The 14,448-nt window shown below is 42.8% G+C and overlaps 1 protein-coding gene across 13 annotated transcripts in view; it reads right to left on the minus strand.

Moving 5' to 3' along the window:
• The window catches only part of tacc2 (transforming, acidic coiled-coil containing protein 2), a 48,526-nt gene that overhangs the window by 15,184 nt on the left and 18,894 nt on the right, over nucleotides 1–14,448 (minus strand). For all 13 annotated transcript variants that reach the window (XM_041050530.1, XM_041050529.1, XM_041050528.1 and 10 more), the window contains one exon: nucleotides 10,056–10,346. In XM_041050530.1, the coding sequence (XP_040906464.1) occupies nucleotides 10,056–10,346 (291 nt within the window). The remainder of the gene's footprint in view (nucleotides 1–10,055; nucleotides 10,347–14,448) is intronic.

Below are 14,448 nucleotides of genomic sequence, written 5' to 3' on the forward strand. Positions count from 1 at the left end.
CAAGAAAATTGATGCACTTCTTGGTCGACGCAAAAACACAGATTTTGCTCCACAACTCCGGGTCTTTTTCACAGACACACTGAAACCCAAAGAACATGTCTGCTATTACCTGAAAAGATATTATTGTGTGCAGGTTCAGGAGATTTCTTCTCCAACACATCCATGGACATTAACATGAAATTAGTCTTTTACAATGAACATTAAAAAGATTAATGAAAAACGCAATGCCTTGAGGAAACACTGCCATTACTGTGGACCACCACAGTTCAATGACAACTCCATGGCTATACACTATATTGATCTAGTTAATCTATAGGGGCCATAGAGGATCTTGTGGGGCTCCTTTGTCACAGACACACACAAAATATGGTTCAAATAAACACATGTGCTATAAGAGACATGGGGACCTAAAACAGTATCTAGCCATTAATACAGCCAATATGTCCAATGCAACAAAAATATCTGAGCTAAGACGTTAGTGTTCATAGAGAAGGATGGTTCTAAATATTTCTTTGCTATCATGGTCAATATGTCCACTCTCCCTGGGGTCATATCTCAGCAGAGATGGAGGTTCTTCTAAGCCAACAACATGGTAGGAGTAACAGGGTCTACTTTCATGGCAATGTGCTCTACTCATAAATCTAAACACCCACTTATGACGTTTTTATATAAGTCTGATACTTCCTCAGATCAAAAGCCTTAAAAGAATTCTTATTACTTTCAGGGTGCTGTGATGCAAGATGAGACAGCACATGGCTAAGAAGACAGCCAGAGCTGTAATCTCTCTGAGGGCCCAGTGTGTCCCAGCAGGATAAGACTGGTCTGCCTGGAGATCCATCTGGATCAGTCACTGGGAACCAGGATCAAATTGTCAGATGGTAAGACAGGCAGTGACACAGACTACTCCAAGGACAGCCCCGACATGCAAAGTGTAATAAGCAAAGACCATAAACATCCACCACACCAAATTAAGTATAAAGAAAGAAAAGTATTTAACAAATTCATGTATGAAAAAAGATTTAGCTGTCTGTAAATAATTATGCTGTCATAGGCTGTCATAAGGCAATTAAGGCTCATTTCAGTGCTCCATTTATGTCCTTGCAGAGGAAATTTTTCATGCAACTGCAAACACTGTGTTGCTAGGGTAACCGTCGGCTGTCCCCACCATATGTTCCACTACGATGCATGAAAAAAAAGGGGAAAAAAAAGAAAAACAGTCTGGCTGGATGATGCACACAGTCCAATAAACACACACACAACTGAGGATTGCCTCACCACAAGGATCTGTGAAGTGTATGATTTAATATAGAAGACAAATAAAGGCGCACTGCAAATTTATGAAGCAAGGAGCTGCTGCGTCAGCATCCTTCTGTCATTCTGCTAACATCTCCAGAACTGGTTTAAATAAGATTTTTTTGTTTATCCCACACTTCTTATCCTCCATAATCAATCAGCTTTATTCAGTTATGCCACATGCCAGTCATTTAGAAAAGCAGCTTTCAAAAGGTTAACAGACATGAAATCACACACTAAATGGATTATTGTAATTGAAAGAAGACATGGAACAAATGAATAAGTTGAACAAAAATCAGTCTGCCTTGTGTGTTAATACAGTTGCATCTTCAGAAGCTCTTCTGTTACCCAGTAGCAGACAAAACATAGAGAGAGGAAAAAGCAGCGTGTGGGTGAGCAGTCAGGGTATGGGGGCGAACAGAAACAAAGAGAGCAGGAGTTAATAGCAGGCTGAGATGACTGCCTGGAGACAGAAACTCTGTCTGACGTGTCTCTGCTTCCAAAGCCAAACCCAACTCAGCCTGTCTAAACAGCTTTCACAGTGCTGGAGGGAGAGCCATCATGGCCAGCCCCAGGGAAAGGAGGAAACTGGGCTACACTGAAACGTAAACCCAACACCACCTAAGATGTTGGCAAGATCTGTTCTTTACAAAATAAAAATGCTAAATGTGATGTCACCACCACAGACTGATAAGGAGGCATCTGTGATTAGATGAGAGCTGACGGATAAAAAGATGAAGAAGGGATGGATAAATGGCGCCTTGGCAGCTGGTCTCCAAGCAGCTGTGTGATTAGCCTCAATGGATTAGCTGCCGCACTCTCCCTCCATCGTCTCTTGGCTGTCGAAACCCCTTTAAACACCCTTCTCTGTCTGGACACAGATTGTCATCCATCGCTTTCCAGTCCACTCCTCCTTTACCTTTAAATCCCTCACTGTCCCTCACCTCCTGTTCTACCTCTACAATTCATCTTCAATTTTTTCATCTTCTCCTCGTGCAGTAATCCCTTCGCTGTCAGCTGCTTTGGAGCTTTCAATATCAGGTTCATTTGTGATCTGCTGTTAGCAATTTTGGGCATTAAAGAATCTCCTGCCTGTCAGACAAAAAGGGAAAGAGCAGCTTGGTCTGGGATAGGCTTTCATCAGCATAGAGTGGGCTGTGTAACATGCTTTGCATTCATTAATGTCTGCTCACGAGGGTAAATGTCTGTTTTGTTCAGTATTGTGGAAAGAAAGGAGAGACTTATACTGTTTATCATTTCTTCATTACACTGTAGACAGTCGATGGTTTCCTAGAAGGCAGAGATGAAGAGACCAATAGAGGGAGCTATTGTGCTTTTGTATACATACCACTGATGAATGAGTGTCTGGATATAAAGTATTACACCATAGCCACTCTACACCCTGTGCAGCACCACAACAACCTATTTTCATTTTACAAGGGTTGCTCAAGTTTCTACAGAGATGTAATGCAGTGAGCAGGGAGCAGCTCGTAGAGGTTCTGTAATGGGACAAGCGCACAAAGCAGCTCTGTCCTCTGCAAATGATTCTTCAGTCTCAGGAAATGAAATCATATGGAGAATCACTCTGCACTTTCTGCAGGTCACGAAAAAAAAGTTGTTGTTTTTTTCATCTCCATCTTGAACTGATGTCACCTCCAATCAGCAAGAAACCTCCCCTCTGGGGTCTGGTATCCCTTTGTCCGAGAAATCCACTCAGTCCAGCTCCAAAACAAAGAAGCCACTGACACAGACAAAAGAGTGTCAGACTAAGATAATCTCTACGTGTAATTCCTTATCTAGCCTAATCTGAGACTTTGACTGCAAGCAGATGGCACGTTAAACAACAAACAACAGGCCAGGTCTGTGACTCGAAGCACCAGCAGAGTTAAGACATCTCCCCATTTTGATGATGAGATCAGATTCTATAGGAAAGACATAGGAGTCTACAGACCCACTGTGATTACAGACAACAAAACAAACTGGCCACATTTTAGGTTTCATAATAAAAGGAGAATAGAAAGAATAAAAAATGTCTCTTGAGCGTAAACAGAATTTTGGTCCATTATCCCACACGGAGATCAACAGCGCTTTGATGTGTGAATGCTTTATACACTGTAAGTGCTTTTGACAGTATTACACAACTGAATGTGTGTGGACTAACTAAAAGCCTTATTAGTAATGGTTGAGATGGTGGGCACGTTGCCTCTGTTCTGCACACCTGTAGGAAAACAGCTACAAACTCAGCCTCCCTGCAATGAGAGCTTGTGCTTTGCTGGCATTTTCACAGGCATTCAGTCCTCTGAGGTTTGAATTTAGTAAAGCTTTGAGATGAAAAATGACTGTATTATGCTATCAATCATTTATTTCTGCATTACACACGGCACATACACACGCTGTCATTCCATTTCCCTTTTCACTGCTTCTCCCCAGGTCCCTCTTCCCCCTGTGCAGTAGTGAGTGAGATATAAATAAAACGTGAAGCAAAAAAGTGGAGCATTCTCGCTCCATCTCTTTCCCTCTCAGACTCTAACTCTCCCTCCCTGTTATCTGCTGATATTCCAAAGTTATCGCCTTCCACCCCCCACACAGCGTGTTCTATTTCAGCACCGTCACCAGCTCCCAGCGCGCCAGTCGCGTCCTCCTTCACACAGAGCAAAACATCACCCCACCAGTCTCCCAGCGGCACCTACTGTACTCATTGCCTAATTCTGGTTCACACAAGCTGCCCCTGAAAGCACTATTATGTTTCATCCATACGCATAGTACTGTGGTCGCACATGTGCCTGTGCACGTGCTCCAGTTCCCTCATCCATATTTACATCACAAAAGCAAACAACAATGATGACGCGCTCATTTGGTCGCGTTGGATTTTGTGGACGGAAGGATGGAAGAAGAGAAAGCACAAAGGCATCGAAAACTGAGGGAGGTAACACAACACAGTGTCTCACAGAGATGTTGGTAAGGCTTAATTTGGCAACAGTAACTGACATACCCATAATATCCCTCACAGGTGACTACATTTTGCATAATAAATCACCCTGATCTGATAAGAAACATTTATGTTGCATGGGAGGCCAATTTAGAGCCATGAATAAATAAAACACAACATACAACAGCAAAGCAGAAGCAAACTGGAGCTGCTCTCCAGACCTTCAGCTTGATTTGCTTGATCAGACCTCTGAACATTTCCAGACGGACCACTGAGCAGGAATGCAGGTTAAGTCAAACTCACATGTGTTCTTGAGAGGGACAGGGGGTCTGTCCTTGCTCCATGGACTCGTTGGCTCCCATCCTCAGCTAGCTCTGCCCCTCCTGCCCCCCCTGCCTGCTCCTGCTCTCCAGCCACCCTGCACATCCACCTGCTCCCCCCCCACACAAAAGCTCCTTCTCGTTCTGATCCTTGCAGAGGAGGCAGCCTGTGTCAGAGGAGGTGAGCACCGGCTGAGCTCGCTGTGCTGCAGTGCAGAGGATGAGCGAGCCCTGCTTGCATCAGGAGCAAAGCAGTGTATGATTAAGGGCTCCTCACTTTCTGCACAGCATCCCCGATCCTCTGGTCCTCTACAGACTGTGAATATTCCTGCATCTGGGGGTAAAATGAAGCAACAGCACGGGGAATAAAATCTCCAAGAGCAAAATGTCAAGAAGAATGGGGTGAAGTAATAATCCTGCTTTCTGGTTGTCTTGCATGAGTGTCTGAGGTGCCTCCTCTCTGTTTGGTTGCTGATATCGCTGAGCTGTGTTGCTGCTTTCACTGCCTCCTCCCCCCTCTCTCCTCCACTCTCTCCCCTGACATCAGCCTCCTGTGCCTTTAAAAAGACAAGCAGCTTTTCCTCATCTTCTACCGCGACTATGCAGGGGAGCCAAACAATAGCAGACCCCCCAAACCAAAACTGATTAACAGGCGTTTTCCCTCAGCTCCTTCTTCCTCCCGTCCACAGTAAGCGTACCTCTCGGCTTTGCCTTTGTCCTGCCAGGATCCCCCTCTCTTACTCTGTATATTGCACAGTGAAAATGTCATTTCTATGCCTCCTTTCCCCACAATGGAAGCTTCCAGCACTCAGTGTGGCCAACCAGAGTGTTGCCTGAGGTAAACAATAGACTCTGAAGAAACTAGTGTGTATGTATATGATTCAGCTCTGACCCTATTATATTCACTTTCATTCAAGCCATTCAAACCGTAACTCTGTACCAGTCCACACTAACAAAACAGTCGTTACTACAAAAAAAAAAAATTGTAAATACTATATTATATGCTGTAAGATTTTTTTTTCCAGCAACAAGGTAAAAAAACAACCCATTATCAGACTCAGAGATGGGAACACATTCTTCTTACAGGCACTCTCACCAAAACATGAATTGCATCAAAGACCGGAAGAGCAATAATGATATTCTGTCATGCTGTGTCTTCCAATCCCTGTATCACCCCCTCCCCCATTTTTTTTTTTTTTTTTTTTTGTAAATCTGCCATTGACATATGCAGAGAATGTGTCCTGCGGGATGGAAATAAGAGCAGGAACGGGTTTTACAAATTTCCCATTGATTGTCAAGGAGCAATGGGAAAGAGACTCACAAGAAATATGAGAAGAATAAATATATTGTACACTCATGGGAAAGTGAGGAAATGAGGGCTCACTACAATAGACACTCCAGCCTGCAGCAATTGTAGTCGCCCAAAGTTGGTGTGTGGAGGGTTCAGGTGTCGCACCTCTCACTAAAAGGACTAAAAAGACAGAATGAAATGTAGTTCCACTGCACAGCGTAAAACACAAAAGCCAGTGTTCAAGTGCAACCCAACACCACATTTCGAAAGGGGGAGTGTTTGCATGTACACATGAAGTCCATTAACTGATGTTCACAAAGAATATCGATGTGATTTTAGTCTCGGATGGGCCTAGTGGTCGATGTTTCTCTGCCTGAGGGGACAAGTAAAAATATTGCCCACTCAAACTCCCAACACAGACCCCTGCTAAAGCAGACTGTATTGATTGCTATTGCCATCCAGACCCCCACACCAGTTCAAAGATGTATCTAGGGCAGCAAAGCATGTTCAGTATGTGTGAAGCACAAGTTCCTATTCTACTGAATGACCAACATAAACATCCTCTCTTTGTTGCTGCTTTAAGAGTCTGGCCTTGCTCTGCTGTTTCAACTCTAGACTGAAGAAAATGAAGAAATAAAAAATTCAGTGAACTCAAGCACTGGAAGATGTGGCCTTGACAGTTTTTTCTGAAAGATTCATAACAGCACTCAAGAGGAATCAGGGTCGCTACGACGCACATACATGTAGCCTGCAAGACTCTAATTATTTAAGAACACAGCAGTAGAAAACATATAACTTTATTGTGCCTGTGAAATGGGTTTTAGTTGTGCTAAACAAACCTAAAATGTACAGATAAGTCAGAGTTAAATATGACTTCACTCGTGCGGTTAGTCACAGATTTCTCAAAGCTGTTTTAGCTTTACTTTCAAAAGCAAAATATGGGTTTAAATGTGCACCTTGATCACACGTACAGTCTCAAATATGGCCACAGGCTCAAAGAAGTTAAAAACAAGGAAAACAAACATACAAACAAACCTCAGGAAGGACCACAACAAAAGAGACCCCCACCCCCCTCCTTCAGCAAATTATAGTTGCTGATTTAGTGGGTGATAACCAAATAGCTATCATAATGATTCATGACAAATACAGTATAAAGATAGAGATTTCCTGATAAGCACAACAGCTGATAACAGCAACAAATTGCTATAAATAGAAAAAGATTTTTCTGTAAAACATGAAATTGCTGTTATCACATCACTGATTAATATACAACAAAGTGGGCCACCAAGTCTAAATTTGTAAGACATATCGTTGTTGCTGTGTGTAAAAAGGCTCAAATACACGACAGGGAGGAAATACCCAATAAGCAGAATAAAGAACACACAACAAAGCAGCTCTACAAGTGACAAGCAGTTCAAAGACATGTTTTGGAGAACCCTGGGTTTAGATATAGCTGATCTGTCCCTATGATCGTCCTGCTGAACAGCTGCTGATCAGGCAGGGTAAGAGCCTGGAGCTTTGTTTTCCATTTGCCAAGAAAAAGCTGCATTGCTCCTATAAACAATCACTCATGGGACTAATTTCCTGGGGCAGTGTCTGCAAAACATCTACTCTCAGACTTACTCTGAGTTTATGATATATCTTCTTTTATAACATATTTTGAGATTCAGGGGCATTGCTTCCCTTTGTATCATCAAAGAAAATGATAAAAGAAATAAGAGCAAAAATCAGGGTGCTTCACTGGAAAACATCAAATATAAAGATCCAGTGAAACACAAGCTTAGATAGGCATCAATCCATTATCTCAGCTGCAGACGTGTGTTGTGGTCACATAAGATAATGCGGAGAACACATTTGGCACAAATACAGGTAAATGAGGAGGCTCAGCTGTTAAAATATCGTACCTTGTAGTGCTTTATATCTGGCTCCCCCTACAGTCTCAAATAGAAGAAAGAGAGAGCTCTGAGCATAATTACAAATTAAGGAGACATGGGAGGAGCTGATATGGTTTGAGGGTTTTCACTCTTCACTGTTTAGCTGTCAGGGAGTGTCTTAAAGACAGAAATCATGTGTAAAAAAAATGTGTGGGAGACACTGATGGATTCATTTTAAATGATTTATTTAAAAATAGCAGCTTTGTTTTTTTCTGTCATGGAAGGATTTAATTATTACTCACGCAACTCTCAATGAATCATTCAGGAAAAAGCACATAAAACATGTTTGTTAATGGTTGACTAACTGGGGGCCAGTTTTCAGGTGGATGAGCTAGTGATGTCAAGCATTTGCCCACCTGGAGTGCCTTTGAGCAAGATAATGAATATCTAACAGCTTCAAGGCAGTTGCTTAATCCGAGCAGGGACTGATTTATCATCACTTTATTATCAGTAAAGATTAGTATTTTCTGCAATGCATATGACCTTCATGCTCAAACTAATGTACTGTATTTAAAAAACGTAGTTTTTACCCACACGTATTTTGGTATAGTTGTGTCTGTCTCTCCAGGCAAACAAGACAATCTGTGACATCCAATCAGAATATTCAGTCCACGTTACTATGTTGGTCCTCCTCTCCTCTCCACTGCTGTCTAACAGTCCTCTCAGATATCATAAATAATATAACAACACTGTGCTGGCCAAGCCCTCTCAAAATTCTGGGCTTCCCTGAGTAAAGGAGGCAAAAAAGCAAAATAGAATCTTAAATAAATATGTATAATTTTACATAAAAAACAATACAGTACAACACATAGTATTTTCCAATTCAACACTGATGTATAGTGAGTTACATTAGAGCTGGTGTATAGTGAGTTACATTAGAGCTGGTGTTCATTCATGGATGCACCAGGTGACTGCAGCATTCAGACAGCAGAGTGCAGACACAGGCTGGCAGTAAAACACCAACACTGGACCCTGCAAAGGGAAAACACCCTCTGCTGGTTGCACATAACACTGCACTGTGAAAGTGGCTGAGTCATTCCCTCCTATATAACAAAGTCTGTGAAATAAATTGCAAAGCCAAAAAGCACTGCAGAGGAATGTTTAGTATCATAAGTGGGTTGACTGCGCTGATAGCAAAATAATGAGGAGCATTTAAATGTAATCAGCATCACTGTTCTGAATGATAATCATTGTGTTTGGGATTGAAACAGTAGCTGTGTGCCACCACTGGAGTGCTTTAATGTGTCAGGTGGTTATGATAGAGCAGACTGAAACTCTTGAAAAAGCGTGGTGTGTAAGTGCTCTACTCACTCCCGTAAAAGATCCACATAAACATTTGACCCCTATGCTTTTGCTATATCCACCATTAACAAGCCACAATTACACAGTTTGCATTCGAGTTTCCATGACCACTAAGTTCATGCATTAGCAAATCCTGTTTCCTTTGACTTCATGTGGTAGACATACATAGCAATGCTAATCTGTAATTTTGTGAGTGGGCTAACAGGAAGGGTTGCTGAGGCGGTTGCTCTGGATTTCACTGTGGCAATAATTCTGCATGTGATATACTGTGAGAATTATATTTCACAATCCCTTATTAGGAATAATTTGAGATTCAAAGAAAGATTTTTATTCATCTTCTTGTGGAGAGTGCACCCTCCATATTTCATGTCAAATATGAAGGGTGCAGGGTGAAGAGAAGCAGGTATACAGATTTTATTACCTTTAGACAGAGCCATTCTTGCTGATTCCCCCTATTTCCAGTGTTTATGCTAAGCTAAACTAACCACCTGTCTGACCCAGCTACATATTTACCATCTACACAAGAGTGGTATCAATCTTCTCATGTAATTCTAAACAGGAAACAGAATGAGCACATCTGCCAAAATGTCAAACTACTCTTTGAAAAGTTAGAACAAGGAAACAGCGCAGATGTCTACATAGGTTCTCCGTCTGTTCAGGAGCTCTGGGAATCAACGTGTACAAGGTAATTCAGTGTGCCAGATGTCCATTTAATTCTGTAATTTGACTTGAACTGGGGTTGAAAGGATAAGAACATGGCTACTTTTCATCAAGGAGGCTAAAAGGACTAATGTCAGCCCTGGACAAATCTACTGTAAGGTTTTACAAATGAAGCAGAGCAGAGGCATGCAAGAAAACACACGCACACACACTCGCACCACATTTTTTTTTAACATAAAAATGGTGAAAACTTCATTCTGCAATGGGAAATGAACTAACAAACAGGTTCAGGAACAGCGACAGTCAGGCAGAGTTTATGTTCATACCTTAAGAGGGGGTGGCAGGGAGCAGAAGTCAGGCAGGGGTCCTCACACTGGTAAGCAGAAGGTGCAGGAGGGGAGGCAGGGGCTGGAGGAGGAGGAAGGTGGGGGGATGGAGGTGGGGTTGGTAGAACTTCAGGTGTGTGCCTCTCTGGGGGTGTGGGAGGAGGAGTGGGGAACTCTGTACTGTCGTGGAGGTCAGGAGGGGGGCCAGGCAGGAAGTGATGTACGGTAGCAGGAGGCAAGGGAGAGGCAGGGGGACGGTCACCTCTCTCTGCTTGCTCAGCAAGGGAGGGCCTGCAAGGGAGGGAATGCAAAACATCAACATACAGACCGAAACAGGGCAGCCAAGTATGGCGATTTGGAAAGCCCTCTGAGGACACACTCCATTTCCCTCAATACAAATGAACCGTGAAGGAAACTTACCTCAAATCAGAGAAAGATGGAGCTCTCTGCTCTGCGCCTAAACCTAGTAGTGACTTGAAAAATAAAATGCTCACTTCAACCATCCTAAGAACGCTTTGCCGTTTAAATTACATGAAACTGAAAATGTAACTCCACTCATCAATGCCCTTACATGACAGTCCATGTTTCCCTTGCGTGCTCTATTTGCCCTCTGCAGTGAAGTAGACTGTCTAAGGGTGTCTGGCACTGTCATCATTGGCCACCTGGTGGAGTGGATTTGGCCCCAATCCAGGCCAGTCTTATCAGGAGCCGTAGGCTCTCTAATCTGACAGGCAATGCGATGGACGCCCATGCAGCTGTTCCCCACTTGGGGCATGCCTCCTGTTTAGCTCTAAAAATACCCCAGCAGCCTCTTCTGCAGAATGGAGCTTCAACAATACCTCCATCAACTAAAGCACATTCACAGTACTCAAGAATCAAGTCAACTGTCTGCTGAGCTGCACTTTCCAAACGACTCTTCCAGCTCATTTCAGACTGAAACTGAGCTCTGTTATTCTCCACTTCTCTCTCCAGAAACGTCAGAACTTAATAACATTTAATGAGGGCGTGTGCTTGTCTTGAGGGCGTTACAAGTTACAGTTTACATCTAACACAGGTCTGGTTCCTATCATTCCATTATAAAAACACAGAATTTATAATTGATGCAGGATGGTTGCATGAAGAGGAAACATTGTACAATACCATATGTGAATTTTTATTTGGTCCCATTCCTCTCATTACAAATCCTCAATGAGGGAGTTAAACCAGCAGGCCAAAGCTATACATATGTCAGCATCTGTGGCCAACTTGGCACATGCAGCCTGGAAATAGAAACAACCAAGTCACAGCACAGTCTGAGCAAACTGTCATACGACTCACTGCTGCCTCCAAAGATGGACAAAAACATTAAGAGAGAGAAGAGACAATTGGTAGAAAATAAGATTACACTGGACACTGAGGAAGTGTAGAGTATTAACTGGTTCAGTGGCTTTTAAGTGGAGATAACGTCAGCTGACCCACTCAGGTTAAAAGCTGGAGCTTTCAAACTTGCTTCCAGATATGATGTGTATGAACCAGCAGGGATTTTATTATTACCATAACAGGATGTATGCAACAAGCCAGAGTGAGCACATGTGCTCTTTTTCAGCAACACACCTCTTCACATAGTTTTACTGTTGGAATTAACACCTGGAGGCTGTCCAGTGCCATTTTTTTTTACTGTTGGTAATTCAGCAGTGTGCAGGGCATTACTGGAGGGCACCTCACGAACAAGGAGCAAAGCCAGATTTTAAGACCAGTCCAGAGATACACAATATAAACTCTTCAAGATAACAAACCTGATTCCCAAACCTCCACTTTCATGACTGAGGATTAAACAAACAAAAGTGACTTCGCCTGAACTCTATACAGGCCATACACATGTCCACTTAGTGTAATCTCCAGGAAACAGCTGGACGCAAAAGACAGAAAGTTCAGGCACAGTGTTAGATGTTCAGCAGAGTTGTAAATAAAACCAACTGAAGGTAAGTGATGTGACAGAAAAGTTTTTTTTTTTTATAAATGCTGTAATGATGGGAGGACCATTTCTGTCTTGCAGCCAGCCACTCGCTCATACTGTCCTGACACACTCGCCCTCACACACACACACACACACACACACACACACACACACACACACACACACACACACACACACACACACACACACACACACACACACACACTGTAAATGTGCCACACATTCAGGAACACACTGTATATATTACAAACACAGACATCATAAATAATCCCTTTAATTTGTTTCTGCCACTACTGAGATCAAATTATTATTTAAAGGCAGTCTTGTGTGGTTGAATAAATGACAGACATGAGATTATCCACTTTACACGTGCCAGTAAACGGCACATGAAACTACAATTACTATGGCAACCAGTCTATTTACAGTACAATGTGGGCTATAGCACGACCTACTTCATTTTTACTCTGAAAACATGGATGTGAGATATCCTACATACCAAGCTGAAGAGCCACAGTCAGTCCCATACGGCTTTATAAGTAAAAATGGCAAATGTTTTTTTTTTTTTTTATTAAAACTAGCTGTATAACATTTTCAAAGAAATATTTTTCATGGCACATTTATGCCATATGTCACACAGCAAGTTAGTAAGTGGTACTTTACAATTCCTGCTAGGCCCAAAAACATTTATTAATTTACATCTTCATTTTAAAAGTCAACTATGCCAACAAGCTTTAGGAAAAACTCAAGGACAGAAGTTAAACATTAGTTTTACAGCTACTGAGGAAAGTTCTCGTTAACTGTCAATCAGACTGGGGCAGGGAGAACAACATGCTCTAACCTGTGACATTGTTGGGTTTTTTTTTACAGTACACTGTTAATTTCGCAACTTTGCTCCTTCTTTTCCGCCTTCTGTCCCCTCGTCTTTCCATTCGTCCCTCCCCTCCTCCCATCTGGTGAGGTCAGCGCAGGCAGAGTGTAATTAGCACTAGTTACCTACAGACCATCTGCTGCATCCACCTGGAGGGACTTAGATGCAAACACCTACTGTAGACACACACAGGAAAAAATAGGGCAGCTAGTTTTTGCCAACTCACCCAGATTTCAGCCACAGAGGAATCCATCTCACAACTTCAGAGGTAACTACAATCAGTGATGGAAATGACTTCTGCTACACTCCAGAACACCAGACTGTGCGTCCCAGTCCTTCTCTCCTCTGTCTGTGACTCTGACTGACTCTGTCAAACACACACTCACGCCGCAGCACATGCTCAAGTCTTTCTCTGAACCCTGGCTTTTGTTCCACTCTGTCTGGTCTGTGCAAATGACTTCAGTGGGGCTGAGTGCCTGCCCAAATTCCTCCCACTACAGGCTTCAGTTCACAAAGCCGCACAGACTGAGCAGGACTGACAGCTAGGACAGCCTCAGGGGGCGGGGGGAAATCCACATGTACACACACACACACACACTAACACACACACATCATTGACCATGCAGTCACATTTCTGTCTCTGCCACACATATGCAAGTGTAACTTTATCTATTGATGAAACCTATAGTCCAAATAGCACTGTCACTCCTCCTCTCTCCTACTCTGAACAAACCTTTATGTCCACAACAGCAGTGATGGGTCAAGTGTTGTGACTGACAGGCAGCAAGTGCTACTGTGGCATGTGAGATGGCTCCTGGGCACGCAGCAAACGGCAGCAGAGAGTCAGGAGAGACTTACAGTACAACACATCCTTAGATGCACAATAAAAACTCTAGTGACACATGAAGGTGTATTCAGTAAAAGAATGACATTCATGGAAAGCTAGTCTTGCTAGAGCTGTTAAAATGCTTAAATAAATACCGAGTGCCCACATGGGGGTCGAACTGAATGACACACTGGTTTGCTATGTGTATTTAACTTTGTCAGGAGTTTTCACAACACAAAGGGTTCACTGCCATTACATCGACGGTTACAAATCTGTGAGACTCCCTCTCATTTGTCCAATCAGGCACCGTTAAGCCACTGCAGACAGCAACAACCTACCAGACGCCCTCGAGGTGTCTGAAAGTCAAACAAAGCCACTAAGGGGACTCCCTAAGCGCACGGAAATCCATTTGAAACATGCGTCAGGCGGTGCAGTGCTGGGCTGTAAAGCACATGCCCCCCCCCCAAGATACCCCCTTTTACAAATAAGTTAGCTGCAATAAAAAACCTCTGATGGATCACTGTAATGGAAATGTTATGATAGGTTTAAGGAAACTATCAGGTCTCAAAGGTCATATACAAATCATTCTGATGTCTGGTTTCCTGTTGGAAAACCGGTCTACCACAAAATTACCAGTTTCCCTGTAAACCTGTTGTTCTTAATGGTAAAAGGGTATAATCCTTGTACTTTAGTTGATTGAGGATTAAAAGGGCACGATATTTTTTTAATCCGGACCCTGACT

This window comes from Toxotes jaculatrix, chromosome 11, assembly GCF_017976425.1.
Source record: "Toxotes jaculatrix isolate fToxJac2 chromosome 11, fToxJac2.pri, whole genome shotgun sequence".
NCBI classification, from domain to species: Eukaryota; Metazoa; Chordata; class Actinopteri; family Toxotidae; genus Toxotes; species Toxotes jaculatrix.